The sequence below is a fragment of the Prionailurus viverrinus genome, chromosome F2, assembly GCF_022837055.1.
Source record: "Prionailurus viverrinus isolate Anna chromosome F2, UM_Priviv_1.0, whole genome shotgun sequence".
NCBI classification, from domain to species: domain Eukaryota; kingdom Metazoa; phylum Chordata; class Mammalia; order Carnivora; family Felidae; genus Prionailurus; species Prionailurus viverrinus.
The window spans coordinates 22,787,708-22,810,972 of record NC_062578.1 but is presented as its reverse complement, the minus strand read 5'-3'; the positions used below and the strand labels follow the sequence as shown (position 1 = coordinate 22,810,972).

General features: G+C 39.8%; 1 protein-coding gene and 1 long non-coding RNA gene across 2 annotated transcripts in view; one reads left to right on the top strand and one right to left on the bottom strand.

Annotated features, from left to right (window-relative positions):
• LOC125156568 (uncharacterized) overlaps positions 1-1,161 on the top strand; it is a 53,177-nt gene extending 52,016 nt beyond the window's left edge. The window contains exon 4 of the long non-coding RNA XR_007148673.1: positions 619-1,161. This is a non-coding gene — a long non-coding RNA (uncharacterized LOC125156568). The remainder of the gene's footprint in view (positions 1-618) is intronic.
• Positions 1,162-8,176: 7,015 nt separating this feature from the next.
• Positions 8,177-23,265, bottom strand: part of KCNB2 (potassium voltage-gated channel subfamily B member 2) — a 367,046-nt gene continuing 351,957 nt past the window's right edge. The window contains exon 2 of the mRNA XM_047842439.1: positions 8,177-10,549. Coding sequence (XP_047698395.1) covers positions 8,393-10,549 — 2,157 coding nt within the window. The 3' untranslated portion in view covers positions 8,177-8,392. The remainder of the gene's footprint in view (positions 10,550-23,265) is intronic.

Below are 23,265 nucleotides of genomic sequence, written 5' to 3'. Positions count from 1 at the left end.
TAGGTGGTTAACTATATACTATCTAGTTTAATTTATAGTAGCCTTTTTTAAGAAACTCATAGTAAAATGGGAAATATTAATTTCAAATGACCACCTAAAGATATTTTTATACAAAGAACTTAAAAAGAAATCTTAATCCAAATCTGAATTATTTCTAATTGGAAGTACAGCAAAGTACATTATTTCAAGATGGCCTTTTCTTCACCCCTAATATCTTTTGCTGAAGTTCTATAAATTACTATTACAATTTTGGCCAAGAAGCATATAAAAACTACCAGAATAATATCTGTTTTCCCTGATTGAAATGTTTGTTACCATTGAAAAGAAAACAGGGTTATATTGGTATTTTCCTTTTTGGATACTACCCTAAAAACAGACACATTAATTGGTTGCACACAGAAATTTAGTGGAATGTGCATTTAGGATGATACCTGGTAACAAATCAGTGGCTTAGACACCACTTTTCTCATCAACCTAGTTATTTACCTTTGAAGTTCAAGAACTTACTAGAGGCTTTAAAAATGATTCTTTTGTTAATAGGGAGAGAAATATATAGTGTCATTGCTTTGTCGGTCAAACTGTATCATCACCCTGTGTCGACACTTCCTTTGTCCTTAGGCTTCTCTAACCACTGGACAGCTTCCTGTTACTCTTTGCTATGGGCTTCAAGTTGCTATTGCTAATGGCTCAATTGGTCCTGCCCTTGACTTGATACCTGAAGTACCATAATCAGGCAGACCCTAGGGAAGGATTACTGGTGGGCACTACAGACAAGAGAGAAATTGAAAACCTGGATGAGCAGGATCTGAGTTTGATCAAAAGAATCTGTTTCCAAAACAGGATCGTGAAACTTGAGAGGAAAGTAGAAGGGAGTGAGGTCAAGTCCCTTCTATAAATGGTTTCCATTGTAACCCCGGGCACAGTAGGTGATGTTAATAAGTTGTCCAGTAACTTCCCATTTGAACACGTTTTTCCACTTACCCTCACTTCTTCAAACAAAACAAAGCAAGCAAGCAAACACTCAAGCAACGATATAAAACAGAAAAGCTTTCGGATTGAAAACAAGGTGCTAAGAGCAAGATACAGTCTTTACAGTCAAATGAAAGATTATTAAAAATGCTTCAGTGTGCTAATGGTACCTTATGTTTGCTTATAAACCTTTTCTCTACACTCACTGTTGAATTTTTAATGGTTTAATATAATACCTCTTTAAAATTGCATAAATTTGAAATGTGGCTATTGTACGACAAACCTGAATGTGTTATAAATTATAGGTTTTCTTTTTTTTCCTTTCTTTGGTCTTGAAATAAATAGGAAAATTCTGCCAATTCTTTTTTTTAATTGGGGGTGGAGGGAGAGAGAGAGAGAGAGAGAGAGAGAGAATCCCAAGCAGGGTCCACGCTGTCAGCTCCACCTCACTACCCTGAGATCATGACCAGAGCCAAAATCAATAAGTCGGACGCTTAACCTAATGAGCCCCAGTACGTATACTTGCTATATATGTGTTTTCTTTCTAAAAATCCTCCTGACTTCAGTTAAACATTATGATGTATTTGCAGGTTAAAATCAGCCTAACCCATATGCTATAAATAAGAATGTTAGAAGCCTCTTGGTTTAAAGATGGCAGAAATCTGGCTGTAACAGAATTTCTGGCCAGCACCCACAGATGTCTCTTGGGAGTTTAGAAACCATCTATTTTTTTCACCAGGGTAAATTCAGGGGCAGTTTGGGTTCTATTCGTAATCTTCAGACAGTGGAAAATGGAGACTGTGGGCTTTGGAGTTAATCAACCCAGTGGCTTTGTCTTCACAGGTTCATGATTCTTAAAGAAAAAAAAAAAATCACTCTTTCACATTCTCTCTAGCTTCCCACTCATAGTGGAAAGGTCAAAGTAGCATTTAGTGTGCAGCCAGAGTCCACACTGGGGCTCTGCTAAATATTGAGCGAAACTTGTGATTCTATTTTGATTTGAAGGCGGCAGTTAGAAATATTCTGAAAGCGCTTTGCAGAAAGTAGCAACAGTTTTATCAGATATTTTGGAAAAAGAAAAACTGAGAAATGACCACTGAAAAACAGGTCTCCAAAAATGTCTAGGATGTAGTTTTGATTTTGGCTATATGCATATGTAATGGAAGTTGTAAAATGATAGAAAATTTTCTTTCAAATTCTCATTACCATTTCTTTTCTAGGCAAATAGAGAATTCCACTTTCTCTCAGATTGACCACTAGGAGGTGCTCAACATGAAGAATAAAAAGCAGAGGGCAGCCCATGACCTCTTTTCTGTATTTGTGTGTTTGCCTCTGGACTCTTTTCACTATTCTGTGTCTGTTTCCCTGAATCTCAATTTTGAAAGTAGATTTTTATTGGTTGGTATGCCACCTCAAAATATTTTTAGGTTAAGATGAAACAAAAATAACTAAAAGAACGATTTAGGCATATCGTTTGCCAGCACTGCCCATAGTGGATGGGAGATAAACTACTTGCTCAGATCGGCATTACGTTTTCATCAGATCAGCAGGTTGTGATGGGTTCTGGCACAGCATATAGGCTAAGATTTTTAAAAAGTCAAATGAAACAGTTATGTGAGTATAAAAATGATTTTCAACATCATTTTTGCTAGAATAGTGTTTCCTTTGGTGGAAGAGGGCAATATCTACATTGAAATACACCGTCACTAGATTTCAGACAGATAGCTCTAATTTTAAGCATGTATGTTTAGAAAGTGTATGTGGTGGTCATTCAGATTCTAGATTGGGGAATGAAATCATTTGATTCTGAGGGAGCATAAAAATAGATTATAGGAATTTTCAGACTATAAACTCAAACATACTATTTCCAGCCCTCCCTGTGGAATTGGATTTCGCTTGGGAATATAATCTTTTTAAATAGAAATCTCTAGTAGACTGTAAAATTGAGGGATAAACTGTGCATAAATTAATTTCTGGCACATGGTAGAGCATAAATGTTAGTTGAATTAAATATTTTATCACAGCAATCTGGAAGTATCTGTTAAATCATAAGAAACAAATTCTTCAGGACAGAGATTAAAATTGGAATTATGGTCTCAATTGTGAATTTCATGTCAATAGTAAGTCTAAATTTTATGAAAGTACATACATGTACCTAATATAAATTTCTATGCTTAAAAAAACCTCATTAATTTACTCACACATTTCTTTACCTTTCTTCCTTTTTTTGGTACTTGTATCCTTTGCTGACCTTGGGCTGTCTTATTACTAAGAGAATCTCCCCCACTTCCCTTTATATGTGTATTTATAGATTAAAACCTTTTGAGACTTAATAATGAAGAGATTATGCATTAATGGTAATGGTAAATAGGACTTATGCAATTAACTCAGGCTGTTTTTAAAAAAGGCAAGTAGAAGAAACGATTATTGAAACCAATAGTATTATAATGCAGGGTGGCATTCTATTATAGTAAGAACTAACTTCAGTAATATAGAACCATGGTTTTAGAGTTGGGGCCTTCCCTCTTTCCTATCAGGGCAGGGACTTTGAATGTGTCCACTTTTTACTTGGATATTGTAGAATCTTCTTTTTCTTTTTTTTTTCTTTTCTTAGTTCTGTTTGGGTGAGGACAATTACAATGGAAAGATACCCAATGTATTTTCAAATTTACATGGACCTCGTGAATAAATCCTTTGAGTCAAGCTATATAATTGAATTTTAAATATCCTGCATTTAGAAACTTAGAGGGCTAAACAGAGAATAGTGATACATTGCTAAAATGTTGCCTATAGTTAATGGGAATTAAGAAAAACCTTTAAAATGGTTGTTTTTAACTGCATAACCATCATCAAACTATTAAAATATAAAATGTGTTATAGACTTTTCACTGGTATTAAATCTTGCTCTAGTTATTAGTGTTAGACCATTATTAGCTATTTTGACAAGCAATATATCCGATTAAAAATTATTTTTCTATTTATCAGACAATACGGATAGCAACCTCACTCAATCAGGTTAACAATTTGTCTCACGTGTAATTTAAATTGTGATTCAAAGATAATTACGTATCAGATTTACATTCATACCATCTTGTCTGTTTCTTAGGAAAACAGTTTGTTGGAAAAGTATTTCACTTGTTCTGGTCATATGCTTCCCTGGTTTGATAATTGAGTGATTTTTTTTCCATGTTCAGAAAGAGACATTTTTCAGTGACCCAAATGATCCTCAGCCTGGTTGTAAATGAGGCCAGGCAGTTAGCTCCGTGAGGTTAAGGGGTGTACTCTACCACCAAGCACAGTACCTTCTATGGAATACAGGGGTGCTCACCTAGTATTCACGGGTGTAATACCTAGTATTTAGTAATATCGGGGTGCTCACCTAGTATCTGCCGAATGAACGAACAATGAAATAACAAATTCAAGTAGACAAAATATTTGAACTTAGGCTAGAGGCAGTTCTAAAATTCTACTTGTTTTTGTTCAGAAAATCAAGTGGCTTCCTTGAGCCCTCTGCCTAATAAGTATGTCATGTTACATCATGAGCTATGGATTCTTTTCTTTAACCCAGGCGTGTGGCTCTTAAAGCGAGAATTCTAAATTTGTCAAACGTATGTGCTAAAGACAGTCAATATCACTTATCTCTAGTCATTACTATTTGGCATGACACACTGCTGCTTTAAGCAAACTGCAGGACTGTAAATGCACTTCTAGGTTTTTTTTGTTTTTGTTTTTGTTTGTTTTTACATAATTTCAGATATTAATAGGAAAAACCGTAATGAAATATACTATCGTATGTTGGAATGCTGAACTTGATGCCAGACGACATGGATGAGGCCACGTTCTACTATTCACCAGTGACCTGTGTCAACGTGAGCAAAATGCATAACTTCTCTGGTCCTTTATTGATAAATGATAGCTAATTCAGAAGGCTGTTGTGAGGATTAAGTTCAACAAGAAATTAGAAGGTACTCTACATATATAAGGCTTTTTTTTTTTTGATACTCAAATTCCAAGTGAAAATAGTTGAATTGTTGGCTTTCCCCAGCTTGTGTCTACATGAGAGTGAGACTGTTTTGACAAGAAATTAATGGGAACAGACATTTGGCATAAATTCTCCTTGTAACCAGATCTAGTCATATCAGGATAATGTTTGATCTGAATGCTGGCTTCAAAGCAGTTGGTTTTGCCAGAGTGGAGAAATTTCTAGTGGAAATATTTAGAGACCATTTAGGTCAACTCCAGGGACTCACTCAATTATGTCACTCTTGTATTTGCGATCCAACCCGAGACATTTATCCATGTTCCCATTTCTATACTTTTATGATTGATCTCAGTTTTTGAGCTAAGATGATCTTGTGGCAATTTTCACTGGTTGTTAAGATAGCTAGAAGAATCAAGTTAACCGTTCTTGAGATTGTGTTCTTTTTTCATTCATTCAAATAGTCTCTACTCACTGAAGTTTGTCCTTGGTCACTGAGCTAGCTACCAATGAGGACACTTTCCTAGCAGCAGAAACTTCCCAGGGTCCTCAAGGAGCCAATCTATGTCCTTGTCATCCATGCAGTGCTTCTTAAACTAGGGATATATTTTCCAGGGGGGTACAAAAGAGGTATATGAAGTTATAAGAGTATCAGTTTTACTAGTTGATAAGCAATATAAAACATCATTTCTTTTATATTGAAACATATGGAGTAAAATGCAGCATTTACATGAATTTTTAATGTAAAAATAAGACTTGGAAAGAATTCTGTGCTTGGTATATTTGCAGACCATCTCAGGCATACACACGTTCATTCTCTGCGTCAGGTGCAGTTCTTTGAAAAGGTTTAGCAAGTGCTGCAGAAGTGCATTCTGGGATCCCTTAGTTCCCAAACTGCCTCCCTATGAAACAACAAAGTCAGGTTTTTGTTTTGTTTTTGTTTTTTTAGAGGAGCATTTTTTTCTTTCCTAGCTGAAGACTTTTAGGCTCAGAAGGGCTAAGAAGTGAAGGCCAAGCTTTCCATAAGATGTTCTTGAAAACTCTTTGAAACTAAAAAAAATATTAAAGGGAAAAAACTTTTTAGGGAAAATGCTTCCAAGGTGCAATGTTTAGGATTCCTTATCTAGGCAAGATTTCTAACATTAAGCATTCTGGAGCAAGGTTCTCAGTAGAAAGCCTAATGGACACATGAAAGTGGGCATTTGTGAACCATCAGGGCAGTAAGACAAATCCACCTGTGCATACAGATAAATTAAAAAAAATTTAGCTCAATAACAGACATTAAAAAATAATTCATGAGACTATGTAAAGAAAATGCTTTTCATAACTTATTTGCTCTTCTAACAGCAGACGTAACTGACTTAAAAAACTCTAGGTAGAAAATTCAAACACTCTAGATTTACAAAAACAGATCAACATTTTGCTTTAGACACTGAAATAAGTATGAATAATGTAAATATCAATAGTTAATGACCACAAACCCGACAGGTTGTGTTTTGAGACAAACATGAAAACCTTGAGAAATTCTAAGCACAGTGAAAAAGAAATATTTAAAATTGTTTTTTAGCAGTAGGGATGCTTGGATCTCAACTAAGCATCTAACTTGTTTTCTTATCTGAGATATAATGACCAGATTCTGCTAATAAATGTTACTCCTTAAAGCCTGATGATCTAAACATGTGGGTTGTCTTTTCCAGTGTTTTTATCATAATTTGAAAAACAGAATAAAATTTAGCATTTTTTCTTTAAATAAAAGTTGTGCTTTAAATTTGGTCCAGAATTTCCCCAACTCTTTCCATGAACCACACACACACATACATAGACACGCACACACACAATGCACACACATACATACAAAATGCATTATGCTGAGGCAAAACTTGGACGTTCCTGAGAAACCAAAGAATCATATTAATTTGGAGTCTTAAGGGAGCTTAGAAATAGTTTTGTCTGGGTTTCATTGGCGTAAAACTGAGACTTAGAATTTTACAAGGCTTGTCCAGCATCACACATCTGGTAGTTGCAGATCTGGAATCAGAGCCTTAATTTCCTGCGAAGCAAAATGCATTCAAACGACCTGGGTTCTTAGTACAGACTTCACCAGCAGGGTAACCACCAGCAAGTGTTTTAAGTCCTCTGGATTTCAGTGTTTTCAGTGGAAAATGCTGGAAGTGGCTTTCAATAACGGTGATCCTGATGATGCTTGGGGACGTTGGAAACATGAGGGTGTTTCCAGTTGCTGCACTTACTGGCAGGTGCTATGGCACCTGGAGCCCTCCCCAGGCGGCAGCCGTCCCTCTCCCCACTGGGAAATACTGGGTGACCTGTTGCCAGGCCAGGGCTCTTTTTATGGTAACTCATTTCTGAACCCAGCTATCTATGAGAGGGGTGGCAGTCTCACTTAAATAGCTTTGCTTTTAGTTCATCAAAAATCATGTTTGGAATTCCCATTTTGGCATATCTGCATTCTATCTTTAGTTCTTTAGACAGAACAGTTGATGTTGGATACAAGTGGAAAATACAATCATCTTTAGATGGCCAACATACAACTGAAAAAATAAATAAATAAAAAGAAAGTGATTTCCAAATGTGGAGTGACATTAAAAAAAAAAAGTTTAGTTGTATAGCCTTTGAAATATTTTCAGGTTTTTAGGCTGTGGCAGGATATATAATTGGAAAAATTTCAAGCTTAAATTTCAAATTTGTTGATATCTGGTCATTAAATCTTGCCTATTTTCATGATTTATAAATAGAACCACAAATGCCACGAGTAAGCAGAAGCACAAAAGAAAAATGCACCCTATGAATTATGTCACAATAAAAATACTGTATTCCTTTAAACAAATGTACTTATAAGAGCTTTATGACCCAAAGCAAGATATGTGAGATGGTTTAAGAAGAGGTTGCAATTTCGCAACAAGAAGTCTGTACAGCCCCTCGGGGCAGTAGCTGTGAAGGAAGTACCTGTGTCTCAGAAACTTGTTTCCGTATGTTCTTGACAATTTTGCATCCCAGGTCCCATTATTTACAAAGTTAGGCATTTTGCAAGCTCAAAGCACCTCGATCCTCATAATTATGAATACATGCAGTGACATTTCATCCTTTCATGTGCAAATTCTAAAATTCATTGTAACAGAAAAGCAAAAAGTTGAAAATCTGTCTACAATTTGAAATGAAAGGATCAAAAATGTCAGACATTGCAGAATACTGGTTCCTAATAGAGCTCTCTTTATTTGTTCACCGTTCCTCAGTCATTTTGTGTTTGTTACAAAATGCAGTCTTGACTCTTTATTTAAACAGTACTTAAACTAAACTGTTCATGCCATGCAAAAATAACATTTTATGCACTTTTTTGGGGGGGGGCTTCCCATTTTTTTAGTTCATGGGCATTATTACCTCATTTTTAAGAAACAAGTTTTTTTTTTTTATTGCTTTTGTAACTAGTCACATGCTGGTTTCACGTGTGGGACAATAACCTGTGTCTCCTGGGTTGGAATGAATTTCTGGGGCAAACAAGTGGTTTTCCATCTTGCACCCTTCTTGACTATTGTCCTTTTTTACTTCAGCCACAGCATGGTAAATGTCTTGCCTACAGTTGTGACTTGTGTCCTGGGGGGAGGAAGGGCCCACACAGGCCTCTTCTCTTAAAGGGTCTCTTCCATCACTGGGTTTATCTGCACAGCAGTTTGGGCTGGGGTCGGCCTGCATGTCCCGTCTTGGCCCCTGGAGCTCTAAGAAGTCATCGTCTTCGCCAGTGTCTATTTCCGTGAAGCTCCTCCTCTCTCTCGACGAGAAAGGAAAGAGTTTCTGCTTGGGAAACCGAGGGGTCAGCCCTTTGGAAGGTCCCTGACAATGTGCCGAAACCTCGGTGCCCAGCAAGGGTCTGTCTCCCTGGGAGGGGGTCTCTTCTAAGAGGATGGTGCTGATGAGCTGCGGGGTGGTGAGGGAAAAGTCAGCCGCGGTGACCGGCAGTGGCCTGGCAGTGCTGGGTGGGGTCTGTGGGGCACTGCCTCTGTTTTCCTTAAAGTTCACTTTGAGGGATCTGGCTTTTAGCGGGTTGCTGCCTTTCAGCGAACTCTTAGGGCTCTCGGAGGTACTGTCAGACTGCAAAGGGCCGTGGAGCCCGCTTTGGGAAGCGCTGGCATCCAGGCTCACAGTTATGTCGACTGGAGCATATTCCAGGGTGGCATCCCTGGCCACAGGCCCTTTCTCTCTGGTTAGTGTGAGAAATGGGGGCCCCCTGGCTCTTTGGTGCTCTTCTGTCCCTGTGAGGTCGAGCGGGAACTTCATCTGCAAGTGAGAGGCGGACAGTGGGGGCAGGGGCGACCTCTCCGTCTCTGTGAAGTCGGTGGCACAGCTAGTGAAGCTGTCTATGCTGGAGGTGCTCTTCATGTCCACAATGACCTCGGTCTGTGCCACAGCCAGCTGCTCCTGCGGGCAGACCACTTCTTCCATTTCTATCTCTTCTTCGTACCCAGACGGCCTCTCGGGCTGTTCTTGGCAGTCTGGGTTCGGGTGAGAGTGAGGCTGGGTCTTGGTGATTTCGTTGTACAGCATCTCCAGTTTCTGGGCACTCAGATGCTGGGGGCTGGAGGAAGAAGTGTTGTTCAGCTGCTCGTGGGAGTCTTTCTGGCTAACCTCCTGGTACTTATTCTCGAAAGATTTGTTGGAGCTTGTTTCCGACAGAGCTTTCCTGGCCCACTTCCACCGGCTTGGAGAGAGGTGATTATCATCAGCCGAGTCCTTCGTGTTGGCCGACTCTCCTGCCTTCTCCACGGCCACGTCTATCAGTTCCATGCTTCGGGCAAAGGCATCTTTTAAGTTCATAGAAACGATGCTGCCATTCCTCTTGGCCCGCTCAAGAGCCTCTCTCCTTTTAATCGCCTTCTCCTGGCGTTTTTGCTCCTTGTAAAATTCAGAAAAATTGTTCACGATGATTGGGATGGGAAGGGCAATAACCAGGACCCCGGCAATACAGCAGAGGCCTCCCACGATTTTCCCCAATAATGTCTTCGGGTAAATGTCACCATAGCCTACGGTGGTCATGGTGATGGTGGCCCACCAAAACGATGCCGGGATACTGGTGAACTTGGTAGCATCTTCATCTTTCTCAGCAAAAAACACCAGGCTGGAAAATATCATTATCCCCATGGCCAAAAATAATATCAACAAGCCCAATTCGTTGTAACTCCGTCTGAGGGTGAACCCCAGAGACTGCAGGCCTGTGGAATGTCTGGCGAGTTTCAGGATTCTGAGAATGCGCATGATCCGGAAGATCTGAACCACGCGCCTCACGTTCTGGAACTGCAGCACACTCTTGTTGGACTCTGTGAGGAAGATGGTGACATAATATGGCAAGATGGCCAGCAAATCAATGACATTTAGTGGGCCTTTAAAGAACTTCCACTTATTTGGTGAGGACAGGAAGCGTAAAAGGTACTCCATGGTAAACCAAGCAATACACACAGCCTCCACGTGTGCTAATTGGGGGTTGTCGTTGGGTTGTCCAAATTCATCCATTTCCTGCAGCTCTGGAAGAGTGTTGAGAGACAGAGCAATGGTGGAGAGTACGATGAACAGGATAGACACGATGGCCAAGATCTGGAAAAGAGAAGGAAGTCCAAGTTAGCAAATCCTCTTAGTTGCTTAGGCAGCTGGGAGACATATGGGTTCCCCGTTCTTTAAATGATCTGGATTGCTCCAAGATATTGCAAGAAGGGAATTTTACAACCTAAAATTCCCTAACCAATGCAAACATTTTCACTTTTTATGAGTTCATCTCACTTAGAAGCCCAACACAGTAAACATTTAAATTCTAGGGCCTAAGAAATTTGAAAAAAGTCCATTCCCTCACCCCTGCCATTGCTCCGAGGCACACCTGTGTCAGTAACCACCCTTTGGAATCGCTTTGGGGAGCAATCTCTCCTCTCTTAGTTGTCGGTTATTTTTCTCTCTCAACCACCCGGTTTGTGTTTCTTTAAGTGAAATTGCCTGAGAGGCACAATAGGCTAGACACAATTTGTGGTTTCTAGAAGCTTTGGTCTACAACTAAAACCACGAATGCAGACCTACACATGGAGAGATACTATGGCACTCAGTACAACAATGCTTCTTGTACAACAGATACCATTTATGCCGTAAGCACTGATGGCAGAACCAAGTCAGTACAGCCTTCATCCTGGGAGGTGCGGACTTCTGGCCAGCATCGTGTGGGAAAGGAAGATTAGAGCTAGCTTAATTTAGTCAAGGAAAATCTCATAAATTTTAGAATGAAAGACAGCAGTCATAGAATGAAAATCTCCTAAATTTTAGAATGAAAGACAGCAGTAGAATGAAGACAGCAGTCATAGCTGTTACATGGTGGTTGTGAAAATTGCATGACACACAAATATTGCTAAACAAATGAAAGGTACCCATATTATTAGAGGCTGAAATGAATAGGGGAACTTGGTAGCATCTTTCTGGGAAGACAAAGGCCAAGAACAGGTATGTGGGAAATTGTGGAACCATGCACAATAGAGGCAGCCCAAGTAGGGACTTCTTTACTGTAAGCTGGTGTTCTAGATTTATAAGGACAAGAATGAAGACGAAAGTTTGAGAGCAACAGGAGGAAGCACTTTTTTGGTTTGTAAAGATGGTGCATCTGGGACACACAATTCTTGGTGATATAGGAAGCCTCTCTTACCTAGATTAGGTCTGGCTTGCTTGGTTTCATCTGACTTTTGTCAATGGTCTTGGGAGCTGTCATTGGTCTCAGTTACTATGTGCAGCTCCAAGAAAAATATCCTGACAGTGACCATTTAATTTAAAGATTCAGCATCAAGTAAATATTTCAAAGGATGATGATTAAGCAGCTTGAGACCCTACAGCGCAGCAAACCTGAGATCATGAAAAAATTAGTTTGTCTCTGACATCAGGACTTCTAAACAAGAGTCTTCTCTTGTTCATCTTTCTCCCTCCATTTTCTTCTCTTTATCCTTGTCAGTTTCTCTACTTCTGGGTTACTCTCCTTACCCATTCTCCTTTTATGCCTCCTTTATACCTTTCATTGTTTTTTTGTTCCTGTTCTTCCAGCTTCCATCTTTCTCCTCAAATCTCTCTCAAGTAAAACCACAGTATAACATATGTAAGAGTGTGTTACGGATATTGAATAAAGATGTATGTTTCCTTAACTTAAAGAACAGTATTTTACTCTTAGTGTTTTAAATCTTTTTCTTAAACAAAACTAAAGTAAGTACTTTTGACTTGAGTATCCTTCAGAATTTCCTTTAAAAATGTGGATCAATGAATCGCAGTAGAAAAAAGGTTCTATTCATCCTATTCTAAGAGATTGTGGAGGCTAAAGTTAGACATCCTCCTAGAAGGTTTAGATAAACCCATGGATAATGGGTTCAGAGGGTTTATTAAGGGCAAGTTGGGAATGCTCACCTCAAATTTCCACCCGCAGAGGCCAATGGCGGGGCGGCACTAACAAAATTCTGTCACTACAAGATTCCTTAGGGAGCACTGGCCAGGTCCCATCCATTCTTATGCTCTTACCATAAGAAACCAGTCCCTCTGTATTTTCTAGGCGGTCACACTGTTGTTTAGTAAGTATATTATATTAAGTGGGCATTTTAAGTACTGGGGTTGCTGCCATCATTCTTACATTAATCCATATTCTATGTTTTCTATATCTTATCTGTTCACCTGCCCATTTTGGATGCATCTTACTAATGACTGTCACTTCAAAGATCAAGGAGAAGAGTAGAATTACAAATGAAGCCATTCCATTATCTTCCAACCTTTTGGACAAAGGGCAAAATTGGATGGTCCAGGGTGGACCTTCAGTTTTCCTTGGCTCCGCAATCACATTTTGACTGTAATTCATTTGACTTCAGTAGCTAACTTGGGGAACTAATGAAACACTGTAGAGTCCTAATACAGTCTATAGGCCAGATGATGGCAACTTAACAAACACGGCTGCCCTTTATACCTGTAAATTCAGCACATGCCCAACGTGATTTGGAGTACATTCTTGAAGGAAAAGAATGACTAAAAATACCAAACACTCAAGCTCTTAGCAACCCCATATTCATATTAAAGAAACCATAGGTACTGAAGCGCATTATTTTCTGTCTCATGTTCAAATTTAATCTGTCAAAATCCATTTGCTCTCAGTTTAGAGAAATGGTTATTTTAAATATCTTGTGAAGCTTGGAGTTCTCCCAGAAAGACAGCGCTTTAGATAAATTATTCAATATATACCAAAGATGATGTGTGGTGCAATAAGCCAAATGCGAGCTTATTGTTTTATTGTAGTGTTTAAACAAAATAAATATAATAAATGTGGCATTTTGGTCTAAGCTACAGGATACACTTCTAAACATGGATATTTTTTAGTATAGCAAACCCTTATGGCACTTAGGCATTACTTCTTTTAGCCTAACCACACACAAGTTAGATGTTGAACTCCTGTCACTTCCAACAACTGGACTCCAGAGCTGGCTGTGTATCTCAGCTCTACCAAGCAGACTTAGGTCTGCACATGGCAAATGAAGGGGAAATGCAGAAATTCCAAACAATTATCTGTGCGATATTGGCTGACTCCCTTGGAGATATGGACTAGGTCATCTCCACGGTCCCTTTCTTTCTTTTTTTCTTTAAAAAAATTTTTTTTAAATGTTTATTTATTTTTGACACAGAGAGAGAGAGAGAGAGAGAGAGAGAGAGAGAGAGAGAGCGCACAATCAGGAGAGGAGCAGAGAGAGAGGGAGACACAGAACCTGAAGCAGGCTCCAGGCTCCGAGCTGTCAGCACTGAGCCTGATGCGGGGCTCAAACCCACAAACTGCGAGATCATGAGCTGAGCCAAAGCCAGATGCTCAACCGACTGAGCTACCCAGGCGCCCCTCCACAGTCCCCTTCACCTCTTACGTGTGATGATTCTCTTTCTAAACCACCACCTTTTGCTAATTCCAGTCATGTGTGCCATCTATACCAAGGACAAATTGCAACTGATCCTATCATTTGGTTGAATGGCCAAAATATACTTTTGTTGCTTAAGAAATAAAAAGTCAGATGAGAAGACTTTGAAAACTATTGCCCTGTTCTGTTCTAAGCATTTGGTTACTGGGAATAGACAGTCTTTCTGGAAAAAACTTTTCTTTCATTTTGAATCACCTGGAAAATGACGTTAATTCTTCACATAAACACAGAAATTCAGAGGATCACATGGAGTTAAGATTAGGGCCCCTGACACTTGCATTAATAGGTACCAAAAATTGGTTGCATTGATATCAGTGAGAGGAAGTAAGGCAGTTGGGAGACTTGCCTCAATTGCACCAACTTGTTGATGTGATATCCTTTGAAGGGATATAATGGTGTTACTGGGTGTTTTGTGGTGGAAAGAACACAAGACAGGGAATTAAAACACATGCCTCTACCTCTGTGGGCCACTTGGACAAGCCGGCTGCCTCTCTGAGCTTCAGGTCCCTTATCCGTAAAATGAGGTGAACCACATTTGTCTTGTCTGCCTCCCAGGGTCGGTAAGGATCAAACTAGATAATGCACATGAAGCAACCTATAAAATGTAAAGTCGGATAAGTGCAAGGAATGCTGGACATGTGTCTGGACGCAGTCTTTGGCCAGCATCAAGAGGAAATGAAATACACTTGGACTGTTTATCCCCCATTTAGATACAATTTCATATCTGCTTTAAATTCACTGATGTCCAATAGTCCACAAAAGCACATGGAAACGTCTGTGCTTTGCACTGAAGGTCAGTGTGGGTACATTCTCTCCCCTCTTCCCTACTCTCTTCTTCCTTCCTTCATGAATATAAACTGGAAGGTGAAACTGAGTTTCAAGCTCTGAACTACATAGCATACTGGCTTTCTCTTCCTAGCGGGATAGAACACATTTAAAAACAAAACTTATCAGAAATAGAAAACAATAATGGGGAATGTGATGATAAGAATTTTAGGAGAGGGGCACCTGGGTGGCTCAGTCAGTTAAGCGTCTGACTTCGGCTCAGGTCATGATCTCATGGCTTGTGTGTTCGAGCCCCGTGTTAGGCTCTGTGCTGACAGCTCAGAGCCTGCAGCCTGCTTTGGATTCTGTATCTCTGGCTCTCCCTATCCCTCCCCTGCTCGCACTCTCTCGAAAATAAACAAACATTAAAAAAAAAAAAAGAAGAACTCTTTAAAAAAAAAAAAAAGGATTTTCTGAACCAGCTTATTTAAATTGACAGGAAGGAAAAATCCTGTGACAAACATTATTAGGAGCATAAATAATTTTCTACTTTCAGAAAAAGGACAAGGCATGAACACATAAGCCAAAGTTTAAACCATTTGTCAAGGGAAGAGACTAGAAGTTGGTTAGAATATCATGATTTCACCCACTGATCTACTTTTTAAAAAAAAATTTTTTTTGATGTTCATTTATTCATTGAGAGAGAGAGAGAGAGCACATGAGCAGGGGAGGGATAGAGAGAGGGGGACACAGAATCTGAAGCAGTCTCCAGGCTCTGAGCTGTCAGCACAGAGCCTAACACGGGGCTCGAACTCATGAGCAGTGAGATCATGACCTGAGTCGAAGTCGGACGCTTAACTGACTGAGCTACCCATGTGCCCCTTTTTTATTTTATTAAAAAATTTTTAATGTTTATTCATTGAGAGAGAGAGAGAGAGAGAGAGAGAGAGAGAGAGAGCAGATATCCTATTTCTAAAGACACTATCAACCATAGCAAACCAGAAAGTAAATCCTTTGGTTTTAAGAAAAGCAAACCAGAAAGTAAATCCTTTGGAAGAACCATCTAAATTTGCAGTTCTAGCTTCTCATATTCCTAGAATACCTGGTGCTGTCCTCTCCACTGGTGGTCCTCAGTTGACTACTAGCTCTTTCTTCTCCAGGATGTTCCCTTGGCTCTCCCAGGACAAAAGGGAATCTGTGCTTAAGTACCCTCTGCTGATCTGCACATGCTAGCATGAAGCCCTTATGTGCTAACTGATGTGAGCATGACACATGCAAAGCAGGCGCATCACTGAAAAGTTCAGTTGCCTGTCCGTTATTTTGGCCCTGTGGGTAACAGGAACCCAGGAATTCAATCCTCCGCCACCTCCATTCGTGTGCTGTTCAATGAGGGTTTGAAAAGACTTAGTCATCCATGCTCAAACTGAGGTCAGCAGTCAGCCTGTATAATGCCTTTCATTTGGGGAAGGGTGTGAGAAACATTCTAGTTCCACATACTATCGAATTCTTCTTTCAATTTTTTTTATTCTCACGTACAAAACCAATTCTTTGAGAGAAGAGTTTTTGGTTATCTTCTGACTGAAGACACTGTTTTAATAGTTTCTTGGTATCTCCAGGAATAAGCTTTGTTTCACTACTCATGATGATATGTTTCTGTATTTTAAAAGGTTAGGTTTTAGGAAGTAAGTGATTGGGTAGAAGGCTGGTGAAGGAAACTTGAATTTTATTCACAGTAACTCTGCAGAGAAAGGAGCAACAGAAAGATGGAGATACCTTTCATCTTACACACACTCCAACCATTGGGTAACTTCTTTTTAGGTCATTCCTTCTTGCAAGTCTTCAGGAGCCAGAGAGTGAAAATGGAGACTGGCCAAGCTGGGCTGAGCACAAACTTCCTGCCTCTCCTAACCCCTCAAGGGCAGCGAGCATTGCTCTCCGGTTTTGTAGACTGCTTTGCCTCCCCTCCTTCCCCAAGAAAGCACAACACAAATGTTTAGATTCTTCCATTTAGTCTGTGAATGAATGATGGATTTGGGGGGAGGGACACAAGAAGAGAATGAGTGGAGTTTATCCTTGGAACAGATTTCATTTAACTTGATACTAGGCTGTAAAAACAAATCATAGAACACTCAAGTTAGAGGAGAATTTGGAAATATTCCATTTCTCATTGTATAGAGGAAGAAATGAAGATTCAGGGGGCCTCATAAGTTCCTGGGAAGTGGAGAGGGGGTGGTGTCAATATAGGGCTTAGTGTTGAAAGGTTAGAGTTTGAAACCTGTTCTGATATACTTTACTAGTTTTGTGACCATGGGCACTATGATTAGCTTTTCTGGGACTCTGTATTCCCATATAGAAAATGTGGAAAATAAATACTTGTTTCACTTAGCTACACAGTATTGTTTTGAGGACCTTGATGGTTAATTTTATGGGTCAACTTGTCTAGTCTGTGGTATCTGGTTGTTTGGTCAAACACCAGTCTAGAAGTTGCGGTGAAGGTTTTTAGATTTTTAGTTTTTTAGATCACATGTTTTTAGATGTGATTAACATTTAAATGAGCAGACTCTGAATAAAGCAGGTTACCCTCCACAATGTGGATAGGCCTCATCCAATCAGTTAAAGGTCTTAAGGGTGAAGACAGGTTTCCCGAAGAAGCAGCAATTTGATCTTAAGACTGCAACACAGAAATCCTGCCTAAGTCTGCCTGGCCTGCTCTGTGGATTTCAGACTCAAGACTACAACATCAACTCTTACCTGAATTTCTAGACTGCTGTCTTGCCGTATGGATTTCAAAGTTGCTGGTCCTCACAGTTGTGTTAGTTACTTCCTTAATCTCTCTTTCTCTCTCTCTCTCTCTCTCTCTCTCTCTCTCTCTCTCTCTATATATATATATATATATATACACAGTTGACTCTTGGATAGCACAGTTTGACAGTTTGAACTGCATCGGTCTACTTACATGCAGATTTTTTTTTCATACAGTGCAGGACAATAAGTGTATTTTCTCTTCCTTATGGTTTTCTTAACATTTTTCTTTTCTCTAGCTTATATATTGTAAGAATACAATATATAATAAATATAACATACAAAATATGTACATGTTAATCGACTGTTTATGTTACTGGAAAGGCTCCAGGTCAACAATAGGCTATTAGTTAAGAATTGGGGAGCCAAAAGTAATATATGGATTTTTACCTGTGCAGGGGTTCGGTGCCCCTAACCCCTATGTTGTTCAAGGGTCAGCTGCATACATAATCTCTCTCATAATCTCTTTCTCACATCTCTAATATCTATCTATCTATCTATCTATCTATCTATCTATCTATCTATCCACCCATTCTCTATCTCTATGTCTATATACATAATGTATTAGCATTTATTTTAAACTTATCTTACCACTGGGGCACTGACTACCGCACCATGGCTGGTCCCTGCTGTTTGCAAGACAGAGTCTGGAAAACTCCTGGCTACCACTCTGTGTGTCTCACTATATACCTCTATATCTACATATATAGTTTCTGTCTCTCTCTCCACACATTATCTATATATCTGTCTATCTATTTATCTATCATCTATTGAATCTATCCATATATTATATGCTTCCTGGGTACATCATCCCCTTCATCCCACTGTCCTCCATCTGTCCTTCCAGAAGTCCTCCCTTGGCACTCCACATTACAGTGGCCTCTCCTGAATGCTTATGGCATTGATTTCCTGGGTTTACCAGATACACAGAAGGTATAGAGGACACATCTTGCAGTTACTTGGACTCACGTGGTCTCCCTTGGCAGCCTTGCTTGTACTCAGAGAGGTGCCTCCCAGGAGGACTGCCAGACTTAGGAAACAGAAAACAGGATGCTGTTATACTTGAATCAAACTTTCGTACGCGAATACCTATACTAAGAAAAATTTGTGGGGCGGCTGGGTGGCTCAGTCGGTTAAACGTCTCACTTTGGCTCAGGTCATGATCTCATGGTTCGTAAGTTAGAGCCTTGCATCAGGCTCAGCACTATGAGTACAGAGCCTGCTTGGGACTCTCTTTCTCTCTCTCTCTCTCTCTCTCTCTCTCTCTCTCTCTGTCCCTCCCCAACTCCTGCTTTTTCTCTCTCAAAAAAAAAAAAACCTACAAAAATTTGTTTATATGAAATCTACGAGGCATTCTGTATTTGCTCTGGCAATCTTACTTCTTTGGTATGTTAATCCATTGCTCTAGGCTTGCCTGATCAGATTTTCTTGCTCCCGGAAGTCTGAAGTTTGAACTGAGAGCTCAGGAGGTGCTGGGATGGAGTCACATTAACAGCAGTGCTCCAGAAGGAGGAGTGACAAATTTAAATCGTGGGGAGTCTCTTGGGACAGTACTTGGGACAGTACTTTCTTAAATAATCATTTGACAATTTCATAGGAGATATTTTTGTTTCTCAGGCCAAAATTTTAGAATTCTGGAAGGCACTAACTCCCTATTTTTCATAAAATTTCTTACAGTGCCTACCACAGAACACCCAGAAGAATAAAACAGGTTCTTAGTCATGTTCCATTGCTTCCATGTGGCCCAATGTCAACCTAAAAGCTTTAACCAGCAATAGCATTTTTTAACAATAGAAATTCATGTTATACATAGATCACTTTATGATAACAGACCAGCTTTACAAGTTCAGCAACATAATCTTTTTATAGGTTTAAGTTATACTTTTTATTAATCCTTTCTTTTCTCATCATGTTGAGCAGACTTTTTTCTTTTTTTAATCTTATTCTTCAAGAAGCCTGCTTTTGACTATATATTAGCTTTGGGCTTCACCTTCACAGAAGGATACGTTTTATTAAAGAAAAGTGCTGTATTTATTCTGTGTCACATTTTTTGCTGAGTATGATTTGGAATCTGCAGTTCATTCAACCAGTAAAGGAAGTGATAGTTCCATGTACGGATCCAGGGTAGATTTAGGTTTATGCAACAAAACGTTAAGCCACAGAGAAGAATTAATAATGGAGGTTATCCATTAAAAAACATTCACAAGGAAGACAAATATCATATGATCTCACTTATATGTGGAGTCTAACAAAAGCAGAACCAAAAAAAAAAAAAAAAAAAAAAAAAAAAAAACCAAATACAGAGAACAGACTGATGGTTTGCCAGAGGTGAAGAAATGGGTGAAGGGAGTCAAAATGTACAAACTTCCAGTTAGAAAATAAGTCACAGGAATGTGGTGTGTAGCATGGTGACTATAGTTAGAGATACTATGTGGCATATTTGAGAGTTGCTAAGGGAATAAGTCTTATAAATTCTCATCGCAAGAAATTTTTTTGTAACTAAGTACGGTGACGGATATTACCTAGACCCACCGTGGTGATCATTTCACAGTGTATAGAAATATCGAATCATTATGTTTGACACCTGAAACGAACAGAATGTTATAGGCCAGTTGTACTTTAACTTCAAAAATACATACACATGCATGCGCACACTCATATGTACATACCTACATATAAATATGTGCACACACACATCAGTGTAATCAAAAGTCAAGCATCACAGAAAAGAAGTAAAAAAATTTATAAAGGTGTAAACTTAAGAATGCTGTACATTCGATTTGCAATGTTTATTTACAAATGTAATTTGTTAAAATACAAATTTATTTGTTAAAGTAATTTGTTAAAATAATAAAAAATTATTTATTATTGGGGCACCTGGGTGGCTCAGTCGGTGAAGTGACTGACTTCGGCTCAGGTCATGATCTCACGGTTGGTGGGTTTGAGTCCCACACTGGGCTCTGTGCTGACAGCTCAGAACCTGGAACCTGCTTTGGATTGTGTGTCTCTGTCTCTCTCTGTCCCTCCCCCGCTCATGCTCCCTCTCTCTCTCTCTCAAAAATGAATAAACTTAAAAAAATATTTATTATTGTTATGTCATATAAAAACACATCTTAGAGATGTCCAGACTAGAACAAAATAAATGGAAATAAGCCTCCCTCCATTTTTCCTTATCAACTTTCTAGTTCTTTGAAAAAAATAATTCATGTAATCCTGAAGGAGAAAAAACAGATTTTGAACACTTAGCATGTTCTGGACACTAGAGTATTTACAGTTGTATCCAAATTCTAGAACATTCTTCCTTTTCCTGTTGGAAGAATGTTTCCTTTGCTCTAAGGACAATTCTAACTTATAAATCTGCTCTTTGAGAGGGAGGACTTCAAGGATGAATTGAAGTTGCCAATGCAGAAAAGGGAATAAAGGGCATTATGGGGCGCGAGGACTAGGTGGGCAAAGGCTTTGAAGCCCAAGACATATGGTTTGCTCAGAAAATTCCAAGTAACTTTGTATGGGTAGGGATATCTACAAGGAGGCATGGCATGAAGGAGTCCATGGTGATTCCAGGGCTGCTACATGTAAGGGTGTAGGCTGTGCCCTAGTCAACGCAACGCCAGAGGGTATCAATAAAGAGACCATGTGAGTGATGCCTCCATCATTTGTGCAGTGTGCTACTTTCACAACTTTCCTACAACCCTGATTTCAGGATCTGAGTAGCATGGTATGACTGGATGCAGGTGGAGACATACAGATGAGTGGGGCTGCGTGCTTCTCAGAAGTCAGACAATGGACAAATTCTGAAAGGCACTGACTGCACTGATGAAGAGTTGGTGGGCCTCCTCCAAAGGCCAGTTTTCCTCCAAGTGTGGCCCCCAGACCAGCAGCATGGGCATCATGTGGTAACTTGTTGGGATTGCAAATTCTCAGGCCCCACTCCATAGTACTGAATCAGAAACTCTGGGGAGAGGCCCAGAAATCTATGTTTTAACAAGTCCTCCAGGTGATTCTGGTGCTTGCTAAAGCTTGAGGGCACTGCGGGAAGGAGTAAAAACAAAAACAAAACAAAACAAAACAAAAAAAGCGAAGCGAGGACCGGCATGCTCAGATTTGCACTGTAGAAAGATCACTAATTACAGTGTGTAGGGCTGATTGGAGGAGGAGAGCAACTGAAAACAAGAGAAGTTTCTACTGCAGTGGCAGGAGGAAAGGGGTTCAAGAAGGAAGTATGTTACTACGTTTATAGGGTGGAATCTCGACCTCATTTACTGCAAAGATGACTAGTCTAGGAACCCCACCCCCGGCACCGTGTTTACCACTAAGTTTACCAGGAAGACAGCAGCTCTGACCTATCTCCATGAGTATCTCATGCTGGTAGAAAACCCAGAGTGATCTTTGACTTAAATCAGCACTTTCTTTGAAAATGGTATTTCTTCAAATCAAAAAATTCTAACAAGCACTTCAGCGTTTGGAACAGAACTAGAAAAATCTCTTAGAGTTAAACAACAGTTTATTGGTACATGAAAACATTATGAGACACACACTGTTATTTGCCAGAGCTATTTTCTTTTATAAAATTTTACCTCACGTGTACATTCTGACATCACACAGGGCAAAGACAAGTGGGGGAACCCATTTATATCAGCTGTTCCCTGAAAGCGTGCTCATTTGTTGAATTATTTCTCAACCACTCCAACTTCTAGTTTCTCCAAGGAAGTCTTCTAAATTTCCCGAATTAAAGCACCATTGAAACCTGGCTTTGTTCCTTGGCCACCTCGTTGGCCTCGTCAGTTCATCCATCATCATGGACAGAGAAATGCAAGGGTTTATTTCCACCATGATCCCCGTATCTAAAGACTGTCCCAGCAGTTTCAAAGAAAAGTAAAAGCCATAATGCAATCATTATTTTTCCCTTTAATGAATCTCTGCAGTAAAGCTCTTCTGAAAAATACTTTGGGGTCAACATCATTGAGACCACATTACAGGATGCCAGAAGCCAGAAGATGTGTGAGGGCCACACTCTGCCAAAGGAACTGTTGGATGAGAGCCAATCAGGCTGTGCCTGCAGCAAACTTGCGTGATTCACTTTACAGCTGATCCTGGGGGCAGGCTGCTGTGCGGTCCAGGGTCCGAAAGGAGCAGCAGCTTCTCTTGCACAATGACGGGTGTTTTTCAGGCCAGGAAGCAGAGCATATCCCAAAGAAGGGCCTTTATTTGAATCCTGTTTGGCTTGTTTTGACAGCACTGATCAGGGAATGATGGGAATGGGCTCAAGCACGTCTATACTTATTAGAAACTAAGGAGATGTTTATTGGGCAGAGGGATCCTGCTTTTTATATCTGTCTGGTGTGGTCATTTTCTACAATCCCTTAGATACATTCTCTTATCTGTACAGAGTCGCTCCTGTATTCTCTGTCGGGAGGCTAAAAGGCCTTGTCGGAAGGTGGTCCTTGAGCCAGCAGGATGACCTGGGAGCTTACTGGACGTGCAGAATCTTAGATCCCATCACAGGCCCACTGAATCCGAATCTGTTTTCATGAGGGGTTCATGTGCACATTTAAATTTGAGCAGCTCTGATCTAAGGCACAAAACCATGCCATTAAAAAAATCAGCTTCAGAGGCTCTTCTACAGATTTTTAAAGTGGATCTCAGTTCTGGAAACCAGGGTGAGCTGTGAGGCCCTGTGGGCTTTTCAACACTGTTCAGGGGTTCTGGGATGGGCAGGTGTAGTTACTAGAAAAAAGTCTTACAGGTGATGCTGATGTGGCTTCCAATTCCTCCCTGACCTCC